Genomic DNA, 23,917 nt, shown 5'->3' on the forward strand with positions numbered 1-23,917 from the left:
AGGAAAAAGAAGTCTATAAGGAGTATATGGCATCAAATTGATTTCTGTCCAATTAAACAGTTTTAGTTAAATCATGTACAGTAAATGTGTTAATTTGATTTTTCAGGTATTTCATAGCCTTCTTTCTCTATCACGTATTGAATTTTAAGGCTGGTAAAATTATTAAATCAGTGTGTAGCATTAAAACATTGTCTATGCAGCAGATTATAGGTAATGAGTTAAAATTGAAAACCAATAATTCTGGAAGCCAATAACTTAGAGCTCCTTTGATAACTTGAAGCACATTTGTTGATGTGGATGGTTGAAATGGAATTCAGAAAAAAGTATCAGTTGGGTAAGTGGATTTACCCAGTTATCTATGGACGGTCAGCAGAGATGGAAAAGGGGTTGCCCAATCCCACCAAAGGGGTCTGCCTGGATATCACATCCATAATTTTTATTGACTGGTATAGGCCACACCTTTCTCAAGAGACGGGCTTTTATAGTACCTAATGGGGATGAGTGCTGAGAACCCAGCCTTAAATTGCATACCTACCACTCCTTCAGGCCTCCTGCACTCGACCAACCCATCCTTGGTGTGCTGAATAGCCTTTACATATTTCTACCAATGGTCACCTCCACTGTTGATCAACAGTAACTCAACAATCAATCTCAACCCTGATTGTCATTTCTAAAATGCTCAACTACTGAGTTAATGCCCCACGATTTCTGGTCCTCTCCCTCATTCCTTGATTGCTTGACCCCTAACTCTCCTCCTCACTTCTAATCTCCTCCGGCCCTTGGCCTCTCCCAAGACAGCACAGTCCTGGGCCTTACTGTGGAATATGCTCAACAAAGATCTTGAATGCATAATGATGCACAAATCAATGGGCCATGCTTGTTTATCAGCTGCTCAATAGGTGCAAACCAGTTTCTAAGTAGATGCATTTCTGGACCGAGGAGTTATGCTTATCACACAACTACTCTAATAGGCTGACCCTAAGTGCAGCATTCTACATCTCTCTAACCAAAGTTCTCATCATCCTGTAGCTTCACTACTCCTTTGCCAATATAATCAGTGTTGTACTGATGTTCACTTGGTTCAACAGTGCTTGTCATAGATCAGAAACTTGACCACCTTGCTGCATTCCTCAATATTCCCATTCCTTTTTACTGTGAACATAAATTCTCATATGTTTTAGTATTAACATTAATCACTGATTTTTTTGTTTTTGAAACAATGTTAAGTATGAATTAAATAAAGAAATAGATGCTGAGACAACCCAGTGGTGCAGCAAGCAGAACCAAAACCTCACAGCATTTGAGACCCAGGTTCAATCCTTGGGTGACTGAGTGAATTTCCTCCAGGATTTGGTTTCCACCCATATCACAAAGACATGGGGAGTCTAGTGAAGTGTAAAGTCTGGTGGGGGGGTCATAGAGTTGATGAGAATTTGAGGGAAGCAAAAAATATTAATTAATGTTGGATGAGTGTAAATAGATGGTTAATGGTCTGTATACTTGGTGAGCCAAAAATAAACAATTTCCATGCTATAATCATCTAGTAATTATGTCCATACAAATGTCCAAGTGATTTTTACTTGCCATCCCATGCAGGTTTTTTTGTAAACATAAACTAAATTACCTCTATAAATATAATTTTTCCCACCATTCCTTGACTAATGAGGATCTTCACTTGCTAGTGGAAGAGGATTGCATTGTTATTGAACTCAATTTTCCATGGATCACTTGGTGGGGATGGGGGAGGGAGAGTGGTGGGGATGGGGTGGGAGTGGTGGGGATGGGGGGGGAGTGGTGGGGATGGGGGGGGAGTGGTGGGGATGGGGGGGAGTGGTGGGGATGGGGGGGAGTGGTGGGGATGGGGGGGAGTGGTGGGGATGGGGGGAGTGGTGGGGATGGGGGGGAGTGGTGGGGATGGGGGGGGAGTGGTGGGGATGGGGGGGAGTGGTGGGGATGGGGGGGAGTGGTGGGGATGGGGGGGGAGTGGTGGGGATGGGGGGGGAGTGGTGGGGATGGGGGGGAGTGGTGGGGATGGGGGGGAGTGGTGGGGATGGGGGCGGAGTGGTGGGGATGGGGGGGAGTGGTGGGGATGGGGGGGGAGTGGTGGGGATGGGGGGGAGTGGTGGGGATGGGGGGGGAGTGGTGGGGATGGGGGGGGAGTGGTGGGGATGGGGGGGAGTGGTGGGGATGGGGGCGGAGTGGTGGGGATGGGGGGGAGTGGTGGGAATGGGGGGGGAGTGGTGGGAATGGGGGGGGAGTGGTGGGGATGGGGCAAGAAGAAAAATGATGAGTAATTAAGCCATGCCCTTTGGCCTACTCAGTGGTGAATACTTTTGAATATTTCTTAAGTTTTTGACATTTAAACATGTTTACATAATTTCTAAATGTTATGAATGTCAACCCATATTTAAATCCCAAAAAAATGATTTTAAACATTAAAATAAATTGAAACAACTATTTAAAGAACAATTTAACAAAATGTGATTTGTATAGAAGCATTTGTCACCAAAGTATCCAGCATTTGAGAAGTTTGGAGCTCCCCTGTTAGCTGTTGGGACCTTCTTGTTAATCCACGACATGCCTCCATTTGTGGTAATGTCTATGATGATCGAATTGCCAGCAGTTCCCTACAAAATCTTAACCAACATTTTGATCATATATCCAGCCTTTATAAACAAATCCAGCTTAACCGTGTTGCAGTCAGTGCTGTACCAATAGTCAATGTTAGTAACTTTCCAGATTTTTGCTCTAATGGTTAATATTTGTGATTCACTTTGAGTTTTGAATTGTTTCTCATTGCTGTTGTAAAACTATAGTATATCTTCAATTTTCCCATAAACCATTATTCCAAAACAATATTTTAAAACTTCTAATTGTTACAAATAATAATCTGGTACAGGTGATCTTTGAAAATGTTAATGGGCTCCTAATCATTGTGCATTTAATTTCTAAAATACTACAGACATTTTGAGAAGTAATTTTAATGATGTCCAAGATACCAATGAAGCAGGCCTTGAATAGAGTTGAAACACATTTCACCAGAAGCCTCAAAGATTACCAGGTCCTACTGATCCTTGCTACTGATATCCTGGGAGCATCTTCACAGACGTTCACCAATCATGCAACCATCACCTTAGGATTCTGGGACCAGCATACTGAAGTCAGCTGCCTTGTCCCCAATACCCCACCATTTTCCCTGTCATGGGAGGCTAAACAGTTTGGCAGCCATATTCTTTGGAGTTCAAAAGAATAAAGGGTGATCTTATTGAAACCTACAAGATCATTGGAGTGGAGGATGTTGAAATGTTTTATATCATGGAAGAGTTTGAACAAAGGGACACAGTTACAAGATAAGGAGCTGGTATTTAACATGGAGTTGCATAGAGATTTATTTTCAAAGGGGATTGTGTCTCTGGAACTCTCTGCCTTTAAGAATTGTGGAAAATATATAATTAAAAATATTTAAGATGGAGGTAGATACATTTTGAAAGTTCAAAGAATTGAGAATTGTGGAAATCTGACCCAGAAGAGGAATTGAGGCAAGCAAAGATCAGCCAAGATCATATTGAATAATGGGGGAAAGTTTGGAGAGGTTTGACAGCTACTCCTGCTCCTGTGCTGAAGAACCCTAAATTATTTTTTTTAATATTTTGTCTCTTAAGCATAAAAATGTAAAAAGCATAATTTGAATTATCATTTGGTATGCTTGAACCCACAGAGATAGATGGATGATAATCTTGGAAATCTGTGTGTATGCAAAAAATAAAATAAAGTCTGAAGCAGTTGTATGCTCTAGCTACCATTTGATGTTTCGCATGGAGAATTAAAAGGTTTTGTGATAGAGGGAAAAATATAGCCTTAAATTCTGATAACTTTATTTCTCACAGTTCGCTCAAGACATTTATTATTTTATGAGGAGCGCCCTGGCTTTGAAGACGACTTCAGTTCTATGATGTCAACAGATGCGTGGGAGAAATTAGCTGTTAGAGAAAGAGCACGACTGGCACAGTTCCTCACAGCCAGGAGCTCAGTACAGGAAGCAGTTGCACACACGGAGCAACCAGCAGAAGAATATATAATAGCCAATGAAACAAGAACAGAAAATGCAGTCCTGATAGAGCTCCAGTCACAACGGTATGGCTCCTAGTCCTGACAATATTGTAAATCACCTTGTTTCTTTTAACGTAGTCAATATTATGGGAAAGAGAAATCAGCAAAATATTTTACTGGGCATGGATTGCTTTGGAAAAGCCAAAATGTAATTGCATTGATAATGACACTGATAAAATAAACCTGATAGCTCCAGAGATAGCAAGTATACTTAATGGTATTATTTTTCAGATTTTGTGTCCTTCTGGATCATGTTCTTGTTTTCCACTTAGTCTGTATATTTTAAAAAATTGCTTCTCATTTCAAGATTCCTTTATTGCCATGAATATAAATATACAAAATGTGTCCATTTTTGCCTGCTGCAAAGGCACACAAGGAGCCCAGCTTCCCCACCAATAAGTGAAAAGCAAAACAGTTCCTTCTGAAACACCAAGTTCTGCAGATCCACCTCCTGTGTTCCCAAAGCCTCTGCAGTCATATGGTTCTCCTGTTTGTTCCAAGCTCCCGGTTCTGAACCTCCAATACAACGTAATACCTGAGACCCTTCTCGCCATTGGCACCCTCACAAGTCTCGATCTTGATAGCTGGTTCTCACAAGCCCATCTCCAGTGCCTGCAAACTGTTGCAAGATATTCGGCCTCCGAACTCCTTGCAGGTCCGCTGCCGTGGTCAGCTTTCCTGCAGGGTCCTCTCCCCAGGCTTCATGGGATTTTTGGAGATCTTGTCCACACAACGATTCCCTATGAACTGGGCTACAGGGTGTTTTGCGCTGCTTCTGGAGTTGTTCCGAATTTGTGTCCACATGAGTTCCTTGAACATGAATCAGTTGTATTTATGCACAGTCAGCTCCTGTGAACGCGTCGTACCAGTAATGTAATGATAGAGTAAGGGTTGTACATCTTTCTGCAGAGTTGTGATTGGAAAATAAATCCTTCCTCAATTGCATTTCTTGCCATACTCTTATTTTTGTTTTCTATATTAATTGATTGACTTTAATCTGACAATGTTTCTTCTTTCAACATGTCTGTGTTCATTTATTCTTTATATTTTGCTTCAATTTCAGGGTCCTTCCCAGTGTAGGGATTAATGGAACTGCTGTGGAAATTGACAGAAGAGTCAATGCAACATCATAAAAGCTACTGCATAAGGTGGCTTTAATCCTAATGTACTGTGAAAGCAGTTCCTTTTTATAATGCCTATTTCAGACTGCCCATCACCCTTCCAGGAAAGGATCAGATTCTTACTGCATAATTTCCTGTACTACAACGCCAGCTTGTTTATTAATTTATATAAATTAATATCTTTGTATTTGGAAATGAGTCACAAAATATATCAATTTGGCAAAAAATGCTCTTTTTTTTCGTACAGGCTGAAAGCAACGAGCCATTTACTTGAGCAAACTAAGGGGTTGGATCTCACTTTAGGTTAAAATTTCAGCATTCAGGACCAGCAGAAGTGATTAGTTTGAATTTTAGTGCATTGACTTTAGTGTTCAATCCATAAGGACTGGAAAATGCATCACAAGTTTTCTCTCTTAAAGCTTGTTTATCTCTCAGCTTTTTCTAACTCTGTATGACCATTGACCTAAAACAACTGTTTCACCTCTGTATAGGTGCTGGAATGCTCTGCCAGTTTTCTATTTTTTTTATATATATATATATACAGATCTCCAGCATCAACAAGTGATTTTCTTTCTTTCTTTGATCCTTTTGCACAAGGGAAAATTTGTGTCCTCCCAAAAAGTAAGAGAATCCCACTGCATTCTGCTGCCAGTCCTTGGCCAAAGACTTGTCGGGCACCAGCTTCTTCTGAGGTGTTCTAATGCTGCTTCACAAGATCAACAATCTTGTCCATAGAGTGGCCAAATTTACTCTTAACATATGTGTCCTGCCTCTCACTAAAAGAATAGCCTCGCTCAGCAACTGTAAAATAGAAATATTATCCCTGCAAATTTTGTACCTAGGTCCAGAACTATTGATGTTATCTCAGTTATTTCCCATAATTGATCTTGCTAGTTGCTATATTTTCCAAATTTGGAGAGAACAGTTAGCAAGCCCTTTGGAGGTTGGTTCACCTTTGCCTTTCAGTCATTCCATAATATTGATTTCACATTGCCCTTTGCAGTGCTTGGTGCCAGATGTACCTGTTCTCCTTCACAAGCTGTAAAGTTTATATATGACCTTTATTTGTTTTGTTGCTATGTCGCCTCCTCTGGGGTTTTAGTGATTTTATTTTTTACCAAGTTTTGCATTTTATATTTTTTTAGTAAAGATTTTAAAAACCAGTCTGCATGTTTTTTTTTGCATCTAGCTTTCACTAATGCCAAGTTTTATTGACCAGACATCCTGGAGCTTGGATATTAAGTGCTTCACTGTTCCTTTAAAGTAAATTGTTGCTACCAGGCAAAACCTGAGCTGATCTCCAACAGGGCAGTGGGTAGCTTTTGACAATGTTGGTGGCTTTTACGGAATGAGCAATATTCCTTGAAATGCTTTGACCACAGTGTCAATGTTGTGTTTTTTCAATGACCAAAGAGAAAATATCTCATACACAATGGGCCAAATGGCTTCTATATTGTAAACTTCTGCAAATCATTTCTGCCATTCGAACACACTTTAAAGCAGCATCAGTGATCATTTTTCCTCATGTCTATATATGGGATGTTCCTTCCGACTCTAAATTATTCAATCATTAATTTTATCTATTTATTTCATTTTCCAAGCCCTGTTACTAAATAGTCATTTTCTTTATCAAATATGAATTTGGTGGCAGTCCAAGCCTTCCATTTGAAATGAATCTACCAGCAACCAGAATTTGGAGTAAATTAATGTGGGAGATGATTTTTCAACTATTCAGTTCATTGGAGGTAATGGCCACTTGATGTCCATTAGGCAGGTCAAGTCCCCAATGGCAGCGCATTTTTCTTTGCCAACTTTCATTTAAACAAACTATCACTGCATGTAACAATAAACTTCAAGTAGGGCCAATCTGTTCCCACAGTGGAATAATTATTACAAATGTAGGAAAGCATTACAAGTGAAAGTTAACCAGCTTGGTTATTTTTTTTTAAACACAATAACCTGAGGTGATCATTAAATAAGATGCTGAGGAAAGCTACCAGTTGGAATTGCTTTTGCCTAATATGGTGCACTGACTCTCTCTGATGGTGAAGTGTACTTGACTAGATCTACCATGTTGATTCAAACCAAAAGCAGCGTAATTTACCAGCGCAGAAAATTGCTCATCCTCCCTCTGCATGTCTGTGACTCGGTCACTGAGTTGCCAAAGGCGGCTGTTAATGGTTGATTTGATTTCATTCTTGCAATAATAGCATTTAAACTCAGCATGAATATCATCTTGATCCCAAGGAGATTTTGTTTATGGTAGAATTAGATGAAACTTCCAGAAGTTTTATTTGCATTTTTAAACTCTGTATTTGACCATCACGGTCAAAGATATTTTGTTTATGATGACCTTCCCTTGTCAATGCCTGTATAAGACCAATGTTGGAGAAATCCACTCCCATGCTTTACAGCCAGTTTCAAGAGACTTGCCCTTTTGCACATATTTTCATGGACCATTTTATATTTGCAATTGTTTAAAAATCAGTTATTAGTTTTTTAAAAAAAAAAAGGCTATTGACAAGATCAATCTCTGACTTTTACAAGACCTTGCATTGGTTTTAGCTGCTTCTTGCAACTGCTTTTCTTTGCCCCAACAATTGAATTTAAACAACACAAAACAAATTGTATTTGTATCCTTCGAGGCAAGCTTGGGTATATTAAACAAAGATGGGAATTGTAATTCTTTCTCCTGGAGCATTTTTTTTTTTTAAATTTTTTATTTTTCACACTATAAACCACATTGATCAAGATACATACATTTTCGTTTTCAAATATATACAGTGTCGTTTTCTCCCCCCCCCCCCTTCCCATCCCACCCTCCCTACCTCCCCTCCCATTCATTTAAAGTTCAGAATCTAAGATACATTAAACCCGTCAAACAATGTTGTCACTCAATAAAAATAAACAAGAAATTCCACTGAGTCAATTCTTTTCATTCCCTTCTCCTGTCATTTTAGGTGGTAGATGTCCCCGGTAGGTTTTCTCTATTGTGTTTCATGTATGGCTCCCATATTTGTTCAAATATTGTAATATTATTTCTTAAATTATAGGTTATTTTTTCTAATGGAATACATTTATTCATTTCTATATACCATGTTGTATTCTCAAGTTATCTTCTAATTTCCAGGCTGACATAATACATTTTTTTGCTACAGCTAGGTCTATCCTAACAAATCTTTTTTGTGCACCATCCAAATCAAGTCCAAATTCTTTTGTTTTTTATATTACTTAGGAGGAAGATCTCTGGGTTTTTTGGTATATTGACTCAACCCTGATACTGATGTCCACCAATTAGGAACAAATGGGAGGTCTTGAAGGTTTGGCAGTAAACTTGCAGAGTTCAACTCCAGTAATCTGGTACCTTCAGAACTTTGGTTCCAGGTTTTTGGATTTTGCTCCCGATTTTTAAAAACAGCGCACTTTTAATTTGCAATTTAAACAATAGTGTGATACATTTTGATAATGGGTTTATTGACTACACATTTTACAATGCACTGAATTTATTTTCTGCAGCTGAAAAGGTCGTTTCTTTTTTTAAAAAAGATACAAAAACCAACCTTCTTGCAGTGAACTTGGTGAAATTAAAGAAAGCACAAGATGTACAAGCCCTCTGGATCCCGACTCTATCCTTGTGCATATCCACATTCCAAATCCTGATCCAGCCATGCACCTTCTTCAGGCTCCCATCCTGCCGTGCACCCTAATGGCACTCCCAACCAATGAGCGAACCTGCTGTCAAACTGTCAGGATTTCCAAGCAATCAAAGGTTGAATGAACAGACTTTTACGTCAATTGAATTTGAAAGTAGGAGAATGCATTCAGTGAAATTGCAAATAACCTATTTTTCCCCAAATTCTGACAGGGTGGGATATTTATTTGTGGTATCCTCTTTCTTCCTTATTGATTGATGTATTGGCCTTGCTGTCCTCTCTAACCTGACTGAACCTCTCCCAGGTTGGTCTTTTGGTTTTGGGAAAAAAGCACTGTTTCTATTTCTAAAGTAACTGTAGGCACCTCTCTCACTCCTTGACAACTTGCAAGAATTGAATAATTTTACCTGATGCAAGTGGGCTTATTTTTAACTCTATTGCTGTGATCCTTGCTGCTCTTGCTCTTTCCAGACATGCCACGTAAAACATGGCTCCTTCTCCTCTTTCCCCCACTCCACAACCTTGCAGTTCTCAATCTGTGGAACAACTGACCTAATCATCTATCCATAACCTGACAGGTTTGAAAGCATGTAACATTTATTTAATACCTATCTTTTTTCCTTTCCTCTTCCTTCTGAATTTAATGTTGTTCTGTGGGCAATGTGTCAAATCGAACCAATAAATTAACATGTGGTCAGAGAAGTATTAAGTAGTTTTTGAATTGGGCCTTGGGTTTATTGATGATGTCCCCAGCACACTCAAGGTCCCCTTATCTACATACAAACGAAAAGAAAAACTGAAAATCTCACCGACTAAACTGTTTTGGCTCATTATGCAAATTTTAAAAGTTACGTTTTAAAGTAGTGATTTTTTTGAATATGCTAAGCAGTGTCCAAGTTGGGTAAAAGGCTCATTCAGTTGCTTTTGTAGGTTGCTAATTACTAAGGTCACAGTATTGCAATATTTTCAAGTTTTTATTACAGATTTGTACTATACACAAGTGGTCATAAAATATTTGGTGTACTTCTTTGTAAGGTGTATTTTTTTTTAAAAAGCAAAATCTCAAACCTGTTGATGATTTCTGCAGTTTATTGGCAAGATAATGGAGTTCTCATTGATGTTGGAAGTGATGCCTTGAAAGAAATGTCAAGAACTGTGTATTGAAATAATGCTACACTTTAACCAAAGCCTCTTGTGAATGAATCTGAAAGAAGATTCTTTATTCTGGGACAATCTGATACACAACTTCTGATTTACTGTGCCAAACTTGTCTGAAATGCAGAAACACAAAAGCTGCAGGTGTTGAAATGCATTTGTGTAGATCTCACCTCTGGACTTCTCGTTCTTTCTAGATTTTTCTGAAAACCTTTTACAAATCCCTTTCACTGTCGATGCTCCAAGCCAGCAAACTAATCATGTCCCCAAATGCATTATCCAGAAAATGAATAAGCAAGCAGTTTACTTCAGTAGTCAAATATATTAAGCAAGAATGTAACATGCATCATAGATGGTCAGCATATAAATGTAATTATCCTACCATATATTTCCATTATTTTCTGTTTTTATTTATAGTTTCCTTGCATTTATTCTTTATAATCCATTAATAATATGTTGCACGCTGCTACCCTTGATAAACACTTCACCCTTCTGGCCGGAGACCATTTTAACATTTGTTGCAATCTACGAAACCCCTTTTCTGCACAATGGTTCCAACATGTTCAAGTGTTTCATTACCAATGCTAGAAGTTTTGAAAAGCACAAAAATTTTAAACAATTGCTTTTTACAGGAAGCATCTGATGAACACTCATTGACTTATCAATGCCAGGAAGTACACTATGTTTTAAAAACAAGTAATTGGAGATTAAGAGAATTCAAATTGAAATTATTGGTTTGTCTAATTTGGACAGCTCTCCATCCTCCTCAGTCTGCTGGCATGTGCTATACAAAGCCCTTGCTCTTTGAGATATCTGCAAAGTACAAATGAAATACCAGTGGAAGTGTTGACAATTTCTAGCATTCATTCATGGAATGCAATTAATCTGCAACTGAATAATGCACACATTTTCAAGGTTGTCATGTGCAACAATACTATATTCATTTAATACGGAGTTCTGACTCTAAATCCAAGACTATAGTTGTATGTAAGAAATGTTTTAGCAACTGTGATCCTTCAGAAGTGCCATCTTATTGTAGTTAAGCTCCAGTTCCTCAGTTCAGTTGAATGAACTCTTGCACCCTAATTCAAATGAACCAAAGAACAGCAGTGTGAATGCATTGGGCCCAAGGTTACCAGTTACTAGACATGGAACTAATGGGATTTTCCACACTGTTTTGGTAATTTGAAACTTTAGAGGAAAAGTGAAGCACCTGAAATGACTGGCTGAGCACATGTATAATTATACTGTTGTATCTTTCCTGATATAAACGGATTATCAGGATGCATCAAGCTTGTTTTTCTTTTTCTGGATTAGGAATGTTTATATTTCATTCTCTACAAAAACATTTTTCATTAATAATGACTCTTTATATATATAAATTGTATGGTATGTTATGCTTCTTTCCATTGCAAATAAATATTTTCCAGAGTAAAATAAATGTTATAAGACTGGCATTTGTTTATTTTTCAATTTTGATGATTATTATTGACCTTGGATACATTATAGAGATGTACAGCCCTTTGGCCCACTTTGTCCATGCTCAATATTGTACCCGAATCCCTTTTACCCATGTTATGCCTTGGTGATTCACATGGTTATGTCAAAGCTTCGTAAATGTTATGCCTCTGCTTTCTACCCTTTAGGCAATGCATTCCAGACTTTGGAGAGGGGCAACAAAAAAAAATCCTCAAATCTCATCTTAAACCTGTACCTTTTTGTCTTTGTTCCCTTCTCCATGAACAAATTTTCACTATTGCCCTCAATTTTGTGTACCTCTGTCAGATCACTTCTCAGACTCTTCTGCTCTTGGGGAAACAAACCCAGTCTGTCCAGTCTCTTCTTGGAACCAGAAGCCTCCATTCCAGCCAGCCCCTGGATGATTCTCTTCTGCACCTGCCCCAGTGCTCACATTCTTGCTGTAGTGTGGTGAACACAATACATTTGAGGTGGCCTACCATAAGCAATGAAGGATTTTCCCATCCCCGTGCCTCATTCACCTCTTTATCCACCTATGCTGCCAAATTTGGAGATCTAGGGATTTGAATCCAAAGTCCCTCTTCATGCAGTAAGAGGAGAGAGCATTGCCTACAGTGGCATTTTTTTTTAAAACCAGAGGGTAAACCATAAGCAGAATTGAGAGTTCAAAGAAATTGATAGTGAAGTCACCAATAATAGTGGGGAAATATAGCTGGAGGATTTTCAACAGAAAAACAATCTATTGGAGGATTGTGACTAGCTTCAGATTCCAGTGTCCGCAGTCTCTTCTGTATGAATAAGGAAAGTCAAATCTCATAAAACCATAGAATTGAATTGTTTGACACAAAAAAAGCCCATTTGGCCAGCAAGTTCCCAGAAGGGGGTTCCCATGTTTCCTCCATCCTCTGCATTCTCCAGTCAATTATATTTGATCCAATATGATTCCCTCTTTTTAAAAAAAAAAACAATTGTCTCTGCAGACAGTGAGAAGATTGGGGAAAACCTCCTCCACATTTAAGGCTCCTGGGTAATGAAAGTAGTGTTCTTTTTCTTTTCTTTCTTTGGCTTGGCTTCGCGGACGAAGATTTATGGAGGGGGTAAAAAGTCCACGTCAGCTGCAGGCTCGTTTGTGGCTGACCAGTCCGATGCGGGACAGGCAGACACGATTGCAGCGGTTGCAAGGGAAAATTGGTTGGTTGGGGTTGGGTGTTGGGTTTTTCCTCCTTTGCCTTTTGTCAGTGAGGTGGGCTCTGCGGTCTTCTTCAAAGGAGGCTGCTGCCCGCCAAACTGTGAGGCGCCAAGATGCACGGTTTGAGGCGTTATCAGCCCTTGACATAATCATCAAAGTTTTCTGAGTACTTGGAAGTTTCAGGATAATTTGCTTAATAACAACATTAAAAATGTGTCTGAAAGCTGATATGTTGTTACCTTAATATTAGATAGTTGCCAACAAAGTGCTTTAAATTTATTTTGAGAAATCTAATAGGCAAATTCTGTTGATACAGAATTAGCATGAATTGAAAGCATCAAGTCCAATTCAACTAACTTGCTAGTGAACATTATAGAGATGCTTAAAGATAAATGACTTTTGAAGAGCATTTAACACGACAGGCAATTAACAAATGAGGTAGAATTCTGGAAGTGGGGTTAAAGGATGAATGATTAAACCAGTTTGGAAAAAGTAATGATTGAAATGGTTGTGCAAAAACAGCAGAGAGAAAGACAAGGTTGTGAAGAGAGATGGTTTGCAAACAAGATGTGTGCGAGACACACACCTGATGTCCTTTCCTATCACAAATCATTTTTGTGCCAATGAATCTCAAAGAACAAAGCCTTTTAGTTTAGCCCAAGGGAAGCTTGAACTATTTTTATAAAATAAATTGAGTCTTCTCTATTTTTAATAAAATTAGGCCAAAAGAAAATTGCCAGATAAATGCTTCATAATTGGAGAACAATTACTTGTGAAAAGGAATCTAGCTTCCTTGAATTTAAAATATCCTCTATCTTTCCAGTCTATACAAGCTCATTCTGTTATATCCATCCATATGGTGTCATGAAGTGTGGAGAATGCGCTGGTTGTAACTAAAAGAGAGACTGGCAGATTTTTGGATTAACAGCCTTGCCAAACTGCATCTGCTTTTATAGTAAAGTTTAGGTAAATGTTTTGCTGTGTGGATTATGGATCATGGACTACTGTTCCTATGTGCTTAGAATTCACTGACATTGTAGAATGATAGCTTGAAGCTATTCAATGAAAGGATAGACATTACCATCCTCAATTTGCCATTCTCCAGGTTATAATTTGTTTAAGTCTGTGAACTAATGTGTCACGCAAACATTGTATAAAGACCTTCTCCTCAGCATAAGAATTGTGAAGTTGAAGATGATGAGAATGGTTTATGCTGCAGGTAAAAATGAGGAAGAAACTTTTCCTTCAAAAACCACACTCGATGCTTGGCTGGTAATGGATCTCCGTATCTTGTGATGTCAGGATACCATTTCTAATCAATAGAAACCATGTATATTTACTTGGGAAAATGCTTTTCCATCACTTGCATGTCAAATTGATGAGTTTTGAGTTTTCACAGAAAATTGCTCAAGTCAGTTCTCAGAAGAGGGAATATAAGAATCTGCCTCCCATCCAGATTTAGACTTTTGATTTAGATCTATTTATTATCATGTGTACTGAGTTACAGTGAATAGCTGAGTTATGTGTACTCTCTTGGCATTGCAAAACTCCCTCCACTTTTGGTGCACTGAGATTGTGGTGTCAACTTCCTGGAAAATACACTGCTGCAGCAATGTAAAGGATTGGACTGATCAAGAGTGAATAATGAGTTGGAGGGACCTAGCAGGTCAGGCAGTACACTTGAGGGAAATGGACAATCAACATATCTGATTGGGACCTTTTTCAGGACCCCTCAAAACTACCCTGCCAGTTAGTAAGATCATGGCTGATCCAATCTTAGCTTCAACCACTTTCGCGCTCACTCTCCTGTGTAAATGTCGGCCCTTCATATATTCATAAACTCCCCTCCACAGCTCTCATGACTCACAAAGTGAAGAAATTCCTCAGCTTTCAAGATTCTTTTGTGTAAAAACAGAAAAATGTGATACTATAAAAAATTTCCTTTTATCTACCATAAGGCAGACAAAGATTTGCCATTAGCCCCATACAGTCAGAAAAAGAGAAGCAAAAGAGAGTTCTCGTTCTCCCCCAAGTCACCGAGTGTCCATGGACTTACTTCAAGTGCTTCTGCAGCCACGCAGTCTCCAGTCCAAACCATCGGCAACCCCACATCTCTGACTTGATTGGGTAGCCGGAGATTCTGAAGCAAAAGAGAACACCGTTTCAAGCATCCACCTTATCAATTTCCCCTTGTATGTTTCAGCTATCTCACCTCATTCTTCCTGACCCTAAGCTGCATAAAGGTTCTTCATACATCAACCACTTCCTCCAAGAAAACAACTCGGTTGCCTCCAAAGTGAGCATATCATATCTGAAAAATGGAAACAACAATTTAATGCAGTACTCCAGCTGCAGTTTCACTGGTGCCTTGTGAAGTTGCATCAAAGCGCTCTTACTTTTACAATCTATCTCCCAGCACAGTTAGCGAAGTGATTATGGCAAGACTATCACGGCGCCTGTAACGCTGGTTCGAATCTGCCACTGTCTTGTAAGGAGTTTGTCTGTTCTCCCCATGGCCAGTGTGGGGTTTCCACAGCTATGCCAGTTTTCTGCCACATTCCAAAAATATATGGGATTGGTAGGTTAATTGGGTGGCATGGATTTCAATGGACGGAATAGGCTTTTACCGTGCAGTATCGATCAATTTTAATTTTTTCAAAAATTATATAAGTTTAAATAAAAGTATAGGGATAAAAAGATAATAAAAATGGTGTCACTGTCAAAACTGCTGTAATGGTAGGTGTGACTGCTGGTGTGGACTCAGGAGTGAAGAGAGTGAAGACACAGCAGTTCTCCGAAGGGTTCAACCGCCCAGTCCTAATGCTGGCATTAAACGGCCTGTAAGAGGAGCTGACGGTCTGTGACCACAAGATTGCAGACTCCAGGGCACCAGAAATGGGAAGAACACCCCCACCAAACCCCCCCCCACCCCCACCAAACCCCCCCCCCACCCCCACCCCCACTGAGAGCCAGCAAGGGGCTCGGCTCTAGAGGCTGAAGGACCCACACAGCCTGCAGGCCACTTTCAGGTGGAGGACCCACACAGGCTGCAGGCTGCTAAAGACTGAATCATGGGAACCAGGTAATGGAACTGGGATTTGAGAGGGTGTGCAGGGCAAGAAGAGTTCCTGTGATCATGTTGCCGATCCATCAAACAGGAATCAATGTGGCTGCAGAAGCACTGGGGGTGAATCCACGGACACTCAGACTCTAAAAGCGCTCTCTTTTGTTTCTCTTACTGTAAAAGAGCACTGGGCAACACTAATGGTGAGCAAAAGTTAATTTGGTGTAACATTAATGGTACATGCTCTGTACTATTAAATAATAAAGGAAATTTGAATCTTGAAAACCCAACATTCCTAATTATCTATTATTCCTTTCTACTAACCTTTTGTGTTCCATGTATTAATCTCCCAGATCCTTTTTGGTCTATGAGATTTTGTATTCAGGTTTCCTTATTGTTCATTTAAAAATGGATCTCCTCATTTCTGACATGACGTCAGATTGTTACTCACTCACTTTACCCTACCTATGCCCCTTTGCAAGGTCTTTGTGTCTTTCTCGCAACATATTAAACTATCTTTTTCTCATCAGCAAATTCAGCTGAACTACACTGAATCCCTGGGTTCAAGTTATTGATGTGGATCGAATCTAGCACTGATCCCTGTAGCCCTTCACTAATTACTGAAATAAACCATTCATCCTGTTTTCTGCTGGTGACCCACTCGCCCATCCATGCCACTATATTATCCCACCCAATGCTCACGTCTGTACAGTAACCTTTTGTGTGACACTTTATCAAACGCTTAACAGAAATCCAAATATCAGTTTCCTCACATCCACATTGTGTTGCATCCTCAAAGGACCCTAACCAACTTACCAAACATGATTTCCATTTCATAAAACATTGTTAACCTTGCTTGATTATCTTATTATATTTAAGTGTCCTAATATTTCCAATAATAGATTTTAGAATTGTCCCAGGACAGATATTGAACTAACTGGACTAAAATTTCCTGCTTTCTTTTGAATAGTGGCATTACATTTATATTTTTCCAATCTTCTGGGATCTTTCCAGAGTTCAGGAGATGTTGATAGATTACAACTCAGCTGTCCATTTTCATTGGAAAACTCCCTAAAATGCAGGCCTTCTGGGCCAGGAGATTTGTCAACCTTTAATTCCCCCTCCCCCTAACTTATTTGCCAGGTACAATTTGTTGGAGATAGAGATTGTTTCAAGTGGAGATAAGGCTGATTGATCTCTGGTCATAATATAGCAGACAAACATTTCAGAGGTCCAAATGGAGTCAGTGACAACGGAGTTGATGTTTATAGAACATAGAACACTATTCTGTACAGGCCCTTCGGCCCTCGATGTTGTGCCGACCTATATATTCCTTAAAAATTGATTTCAAAAAAATAGTTATGGGTGTATGGTTGGGAAGGTTTACATAGGGGCAACACAGCTATGTGGACGAAAGGGCTTGTTCTGTCTTGTTCTATGTACTATAGTTGGGGATTGGGGGTGGAGGAGGGCAGGAAATATATCCACTCATCCTGACATAGATGGAAGATTTATACTGGAAATAGTGGAGAGATTGAGAGAGATCGTTTTAACAGCTTTTTTTTGGGGTGATACTGTTAGGGTGCAAAGAATTGGGCAGCTGGAGCCCGGCTAATGGGAACCAGGTATCGAGATCGAGATTTGAGAGGATGCCAAGGCCAAGAAGGGCTCCCGAGGGAGCCTCAGGTGTTAACAGATTCCTGATTGTATCAAAGGTTCAGATCTGGGAGTTTGGGTTGGCCAATGGATCGAACAGGAAGGTGTGGGAGCACTGGAGGCAAATCCACGAACATTCGGTCTCTCTGAAGGGTCTTTCTTTTGCTTCTCTTATTGTTGGGGGAACCAGGCTACGCCTTAATTTCAAGCAAAATTTTACATGTTTTGTTTATAATTGCCTCACCAAAGCCTTCGACACCGTGAGCAGGAAAGGGCTTTGGCAAATACTAAAGCGTCCTCGGATGCCCCCCAAAGTTCCTCAACATGGTTATCCAACTGCACGAAAACCAACAAGTTCGGGTCAGAAACAGCAATGAGATCTCTGAACCCTTCTCCATTAACAATGGCGTGAAGCAAGGCTGCGTTCTCGCACCAACCCTCTTTTCAATCTTCTTCAGCATAATGCTGAAACAAGCCATGAAAGACCTCAACAATGAAGACACTGTTTACATCCGGTACCGCACAGATGGCAGTCTCTTCAATCTGAGGCGCCTGCAAGCTCACACCAAGACACAAGAGCAACTTGTCCATGAACTACTCTTTGCAGATGATGCCGCTTTAGTTGCCCATTCAGAGCCAGCTCTTCAGCGCTTGACGTCCTGTTTTGCGGAAACTGCCAAAATGTTTGGCCTGGAAGTCAGCCTGAAGAAAACTGAGGTCCTCCATCAGCCAGCTCCCCACCATGACTACCAGCCCCCCCACATCTCTATCGGGCACACAAAACTGAAAACGGTCAACCAGTTTACTTATCTCGGCTGTACCATTTCATCGGATGCAAGGATCGACAACGAGATAGTCAACAGACTCGCCAAGGCAAATAGCACCTTTGGAAGACTACACAAAAGTCTGGAAAAACAACCAACTGAAAAACCTCACAAAGATTAGTGTATACAGAGCTGTTGTCATACCCACACTCCTGTTCGGCTCCGAATCATGGGTCCTCTACCGGCATCACCTACAGCTCCTAGAACGCTTCCACCAGCGTTGTCTCCGCTCCATCCTCAACATTCATTGGAGCGACTTGATCCCTAACATCGAAGTACTCGAGATGGCAGAGGCCGACAGCATCGAGTCCACGCTGCTGAAGATCCAACTGCGCTGGGTGGGTCACGTCTCCAGAATGGAGGACCATCGCCTTCCCAAGATCGTGTTCTATGGCGAGCTCTCCACTGGCCACCGTGACAGAGGTGCACCAAAGAAGAGGTACAAGGACTGCCTAAAGAAATCTCTTGGTGCCTGCCACATTGACCACCGCCAGTAGGCTGATCTCGCCTCAAACCGTGCATCTTGGCGCCTCACAGTTCGGCGGGCAGCAACCTCCTTTGAAGAAGACCGCAGAGCCCACCTCACTGACAAAAGGCAAAGGAGGAAAAACCCAACACCCAACCCCAACCAACCAATTTTCCCCTGCAACCGCTGCAACTGTGTCTGCCTGTCCCGCATCGGACTTGTCAGCCACCAACGAGCCTGCAGCTGACGTGGACATTTACCCCCTCCATAAATCTTCGTCCGCGAAGCCAAGCCAAAGAAGAAGACATTTTGTGCATAATAGCAAAGGGAAGGAGAGATCCCAGGGGAACAGGAGCAGCAAGAGAGGATGGAGGATATGGTTTCTGAGATACAACTGAATAGATCACAGGCAAGCCTGTGGTGTTCCTGCCAGCTGAATACTGATGGATAGACACTGGACCAAGGTGGTCAGCCACGGCCAATGCTGCTGAGAGGTTATGAGGCTGAAGAGAGTTGGATAATCCTTGTCAGAATCAAATCATATTGATCACTCTGAATAATTTTGTGGAAATGAGTTTATTGTCATGTACATGGTACCATGTACATACACACAAAAATTCTTACTTGCTGCAGCCAAACAGGAGCTTCATGAAAGAGAAATCCAATTGGATGCATTAAATTAAATTTAAAAGAGACATTCAATACTGAACACAGAAACAAAAGTGGAAAAATTAAAACATGTAATTGCAAGTGAAGTAATCTTAAATTCAGGAAGTTACACCATGTTCAGGCTGTCCATGTAACAAGGACAGATTAGAGAGAAAAAAAAAATCATGTCACCCCATAAACCTGCTCTAGAGAGTGATGAGTACGCACAGATATAACAGAGACAAGCTGCAATAGGTCTTCCAAACCCTTTAAAGTTAATACAGCTTACATATAAAATGTCACATGCTCCTATATTATTAATCCTTAGTTTAATGTATTCTAATTAGCCCTTAACGTGTGTGTAGGTATACATTAGTTAAAGCACTAATTAGATAAAATATATATATATAAATCACAAAAAGTTGGCAGAGAGGTACTCTCTGTATATCTATCACAACCTCAGGAATGCCAAAGAATTCTATACTGTTAAAACCTGGTCTTTCTGGTTAGATGTTATAGTCACTCCATTCCTCTGCTATTTAAAGTTGTCATCAGGAAAGGTCCAGTGCTGATCTTTCTGCATCCGATGAGGTGCAGGTTGCCAGCTGAAAATGACCTGTGGTGCCTGCAGCCTAGTGCCTGATCGTTCCAGATGCTCAGGTGTCTGCCCCCTTGATCCCTGGTCCTGGATGTAGCTCTGACAACCCATGGTTTTGCTGCTGGCAGGTTTGCCGTTTCCTGCAGAAGACTGGAAACTCCTCCTGCAGGATGAATTGAGCATTGGGTTTTGTCATCCAGGATTGGCCAATGGATGTTCTGGCTCAGGATTGGACACTGGGCATTGTGGCCCAGGATTGGGGACTGGGTGTTGTGGGTAAACCATCAATTCAACTTGGTGAAACAGCCCTGGAAAATGTGGTCCACTTTCTGTATCTTGGAAGTCACCTCTCTTCCAATGTCGACCTTAATGTCGAGATCCAATATTGTCTTAAATGAGCAGGATCAGCTTTTGGACATCTCCAAATAAGAGTTTTTTTTATGATCGTGACATTCGAATGTACACCAAAATGTTAGTGTACAAAGCAGTGGTGATCCCAATGCTTCTGTATGTATCGGAAACCTGAAAAGTTCCATCAGTGCTGTCTTTGAAACATCTTAAATATCAGCTGGGAAGATAGAAAAACTAATGTCAGCATGCTAAATGAAGCAAAAAACAACAAGCATTGAAGCCTATGTCATTAAGAACCAACTAAGATGGAGTGGTCTTGTTCAGATGTAAGACAAATGTCTGCCGAAACAAATCTTCTACCCCCACCTTAAAGAAGGCAAATCTAAAAGAGGTGGACAACAGAAGAGGTTCAAAGACGTCTCAAAATCCAACATGAAGAAATGTAACATCAACATCAATCATTGGGAAACCGATGCCAAGGACAGGAAACTAGAAAACCATCATACGAAAAGGAGCAGCGACTTTCAAAGCCAACAGATGTGCAGAACTAGAAGAAAAGAGAAGTAAATGGAAAGAGAGGCAGCAACAACCAAAGCCCGATCTGCCATCTGGGATGACCTGTGTTGAATGGGGAAGATCTTTTAAAGCCAAGATTGGACTCATAAGCCACTTGAGATCCCATCAAAAGATCAATGGAACAAAGGCTATCATCCTCGACTTCCAGGGATAGCCATGATAACGAGTGGGTGTTTTGACCGATAAATGGGCACTGGCCGAGGACTGGGGACTGGGCCCTCCGGCCGGGGACCGGGCCCTCCGGCCGGGGACCGGGCCCTCCGGCCGGGGACCGGGCCCTCCGGCCGGGGACCGGGCCCTCCGGCCGGGGATTTTGTTTTCAAAGTATAGATCTCACCGGCAGGTCCAACATCTATTGTCCATCTCTCATTGCTCTTCGGAGCTGCTGCTGCAACTCAACATGAAACAGTGCAGCCCTCCTGGGGAAGGTGCTCCCGCCAGTGATATCGGAGATTTAGCTCCAGTGATATGTTTCCAAGTCAAGATGGTGTGAGGCCTTGAGGAGGACCTGCAAATGGTGTTGATCCCATGCCATCCATTGCACTGGTGGTGGAGATGGTGTGATCTGCACGTCCAAGTTCCTATCTCTGATTCCGGGTGTTGATATGTCGACTTGTGGTTGTGAGGAGAGTGCATTGGGTCAATGTTAATCGGGTTCCTTCTGCTCAATTGCAGGAGATTAACAATAGAAGGTTATTCCTGCTACATATAAAAGGCACTCTGCTGATGGCTCTGTTCCCTGATACTGCTTCGGGAATGTTTGATCCTTGTCGTTTCGAGCTTGAGCTTCTCCTGTTGGATTCCACAGCAAAGGCAATGATGGGTGAGGGGCTGTGCACTCACTCTTCCCTGACATCAGACTTCCAACACATGAAGCCAGGGAAGAGTGTGCACAGCCTGCGACCAATCCTCGCCTATGCTTAGGTCCAACAGCTGACTGATGGCTTCTGGAAGATAGCCTTACTGCAGTTGATGGTGTCTGCTGGCATCTAACACCAGATCTGTTGTCTTGGTCCCCTGCTCTTCCAACTTGGCACTGCGTTGGATTCAAAGTCTGTTCTCGTTTCTTTTCCTGGTTCCCTCTTCCTCTGCTGGATGCTGCTGGACTTCTCTGTTGCTGGATGTCGGCTTCCAGCAATGGATCGCTGCTGGTTCCTGATCCTGCCTGATCCAGCTCCCTGCTGTCTGTTCCAGTCCTGATACCCTCCTCCTCCTCCTCGCAACTTGGATCCCTCAAGACCCCAATATTTGTTCAAAGCTGAAACCTCAACATCAACTGCTCCACCGCCTATTCCCGGATCCACCGCCGCTCCTGATCCGGCTCCCGGCTGTGGGTCCCAGAGTCTTATTCTTGACTCCCGCTCCCGGTTTTCTTCCGGCTCCCGTCCTCGGCCGGCTCCAGTCCTGGTCTCGGCTGCTGCTCTCGCTCCTGGTCCCGCACTCCCTCTCGGCCAGTCCCACTCGAACTCCGGCTCCATCCAGCCCCCCCCCCCCCCCCCCCCCCACGGAGGTGGAGCAGGGATCTTCCCACAATCCCGCGCCGGCGCTGATGGAGGCTCTGTCCGCCCCCACCCCGCAGCCAGGAGCCCCGCAGCCAGGAGCCCCGAGCGCCGCCGACCGAGCGCAGCGGCCGGCCGCGATGGAGCGCGGCTGTGCGGCGGGGTCGCCGGTCGCAGCTGCCGGGGGGCTGGCGCTGGGAGCCGCGGTGCGGGAGACGCCGGAGCCCGGACCGCTGAGCGGATGCCAGAGCCTGGAGCAGCGGCTGGGCGAACTGGGCATCAGGAAACAGACGTCGTATAGGTGGGTGCTCGCTGACCCCCTCTCCCCTGGGGGGGACTCTTGCTTCTACCCTGAGCCCAGACACCGGGGTTGGGTGAGGGGGGGGGGGGGGGGACATGCATTTGACCCCAATGTCAGCACCTCTGCTCAAGGTAACCTCTGGACGCTGCATGTCCACTGCTGACCTCGTCTGCCATTGAAATAGCTGGGGAGAAAGAGCGCACGGTGGCGGCGGGAGCTGGGGAAGTTTGCCTGCCGGCCACCCCTTCCTTCTGGATGCCTTCACTCCCTTTTAATTTTCATCCAGAGAACGGGACCATGACTGGCGAAGTTGCCCATCGACATACCTGCTGAATATGACTGGGGCCTCGCCTCGGCCAACCGGCGAGGTTTCCATTCTGGTCGAGTGGGGTTTCCGTCGCTCTGTGGGCCGAAGGGCTTCTTCTGTCCTGTTGCTGTCCGTGGGTGAATGTCTCCTCGTCTGGTGTTTAGACCGTGAGAGGTGAAGTTGAGGAATTGGTTGGGGGGGGGGGGGGCAAGAAAGGGGAACACAGGTGGAGGTTGGTCCGGGACCCTGCTCCCAGTGTGACCTGTCTACCTCTGCATTTTCTATTTATCTTTTTTTACTCCACTGACCATTCAGCTCTTTAAAGCTCAGAGAACCATTGGTTAGGTTTTAAATTTTTTCTCCCAATGTAAACCCCGCCCCATTATCAAGAAACCCACCCCCCAAGGTTATTAAATGAGCTATGGGCTGGAACATCATGCGCACAGCCTGCTGATTAGTCCACATTGTGTCATCAGGCTTGTTCCAGCCCACGTGTCGTGGCCAAATGGTTTGTCAGCTTGGGTTACCTGGACAGGTTGCAGGTGTGCGGGTCTCTGGCTGAGGTGTGGCAGATAAATCCGCAAGGCGGTTGCTTTCAGAGGAGGGCAGGTCGTGAATCGGAGCTGAAGGTGAGATGTGCCAAGACACGGTTGTCGGTAACGACTCAATAACACTACCATCATTTCGGTGGAGCCTTTAAACAATGACCGAGCAGAGAAGTAATTTCAAACACAAATGGATCAACCGGAGTACATCACCAAATGATTCCTGACCCCATGCAGGTTTATGGATGATGAAGGTTTCAAGGTAGATGGGTCAAAGACAGGCAAATAAGGCCAGATCAGGTAGACAACTTGGTGAAGGTGGACAGATCGGGCTGAGGGACTTGTTTCCCTGCTGTAACACTCTTTTCTGGTCAT

At 42.4% G+C, this 23,917-nt stretch overlaps 1 protein-coding gene across 3 annotated transcripts in view; it reads left to right on the forward strand.

Moving 5' to 3' along the window:
* The window catches only part of creb3l2 (cAMP responsive element binding protein 3-like 2), a 118,680-nt gene extending 107,200 nt beyond the window's left edge, over positions 1–11,480 (forward strand). For 2 of the 3 annotated variants that reach the window (XM_069903191.1, XM_069903193.1), the window contains 2 exons: positions 3,888–4,134; positions 5,174–11,480. In XM_069903191.1, coding sequence (XP_069759292.1) covers positions 3,888–4,134; positions 5,174–5,243 — 317 coding nt within the window. In that variant the 3' untranslated portion in view covers positions 5,244–11,480. The remainder of the gene's footprint in view (positions 1–3,887; positions 4,135–5,173) is intronic. The other variant, XM_069903192.1, reaches the window with a different exon arrangement.
* The last annotated feature ends 12,437 nt before the right edge of the window (positions 11,481–23,917 follow it).

Source organism: Narcine bancroftii, chromosome 11, assembly GCF_036971445.1.
Source record: "Narcine bancroftii isolate sNarBan1 chromosome 11, sNarBan1.hap1, whole genome shotgun sequence".
Taxonomy (NCBI): domain Eukaryota; kingdom Metazoa; phylum Chordata; class Chondrichthyes; order Torpediniformes; family Narcinidae; genus Narcine; species Narcine bancroftii.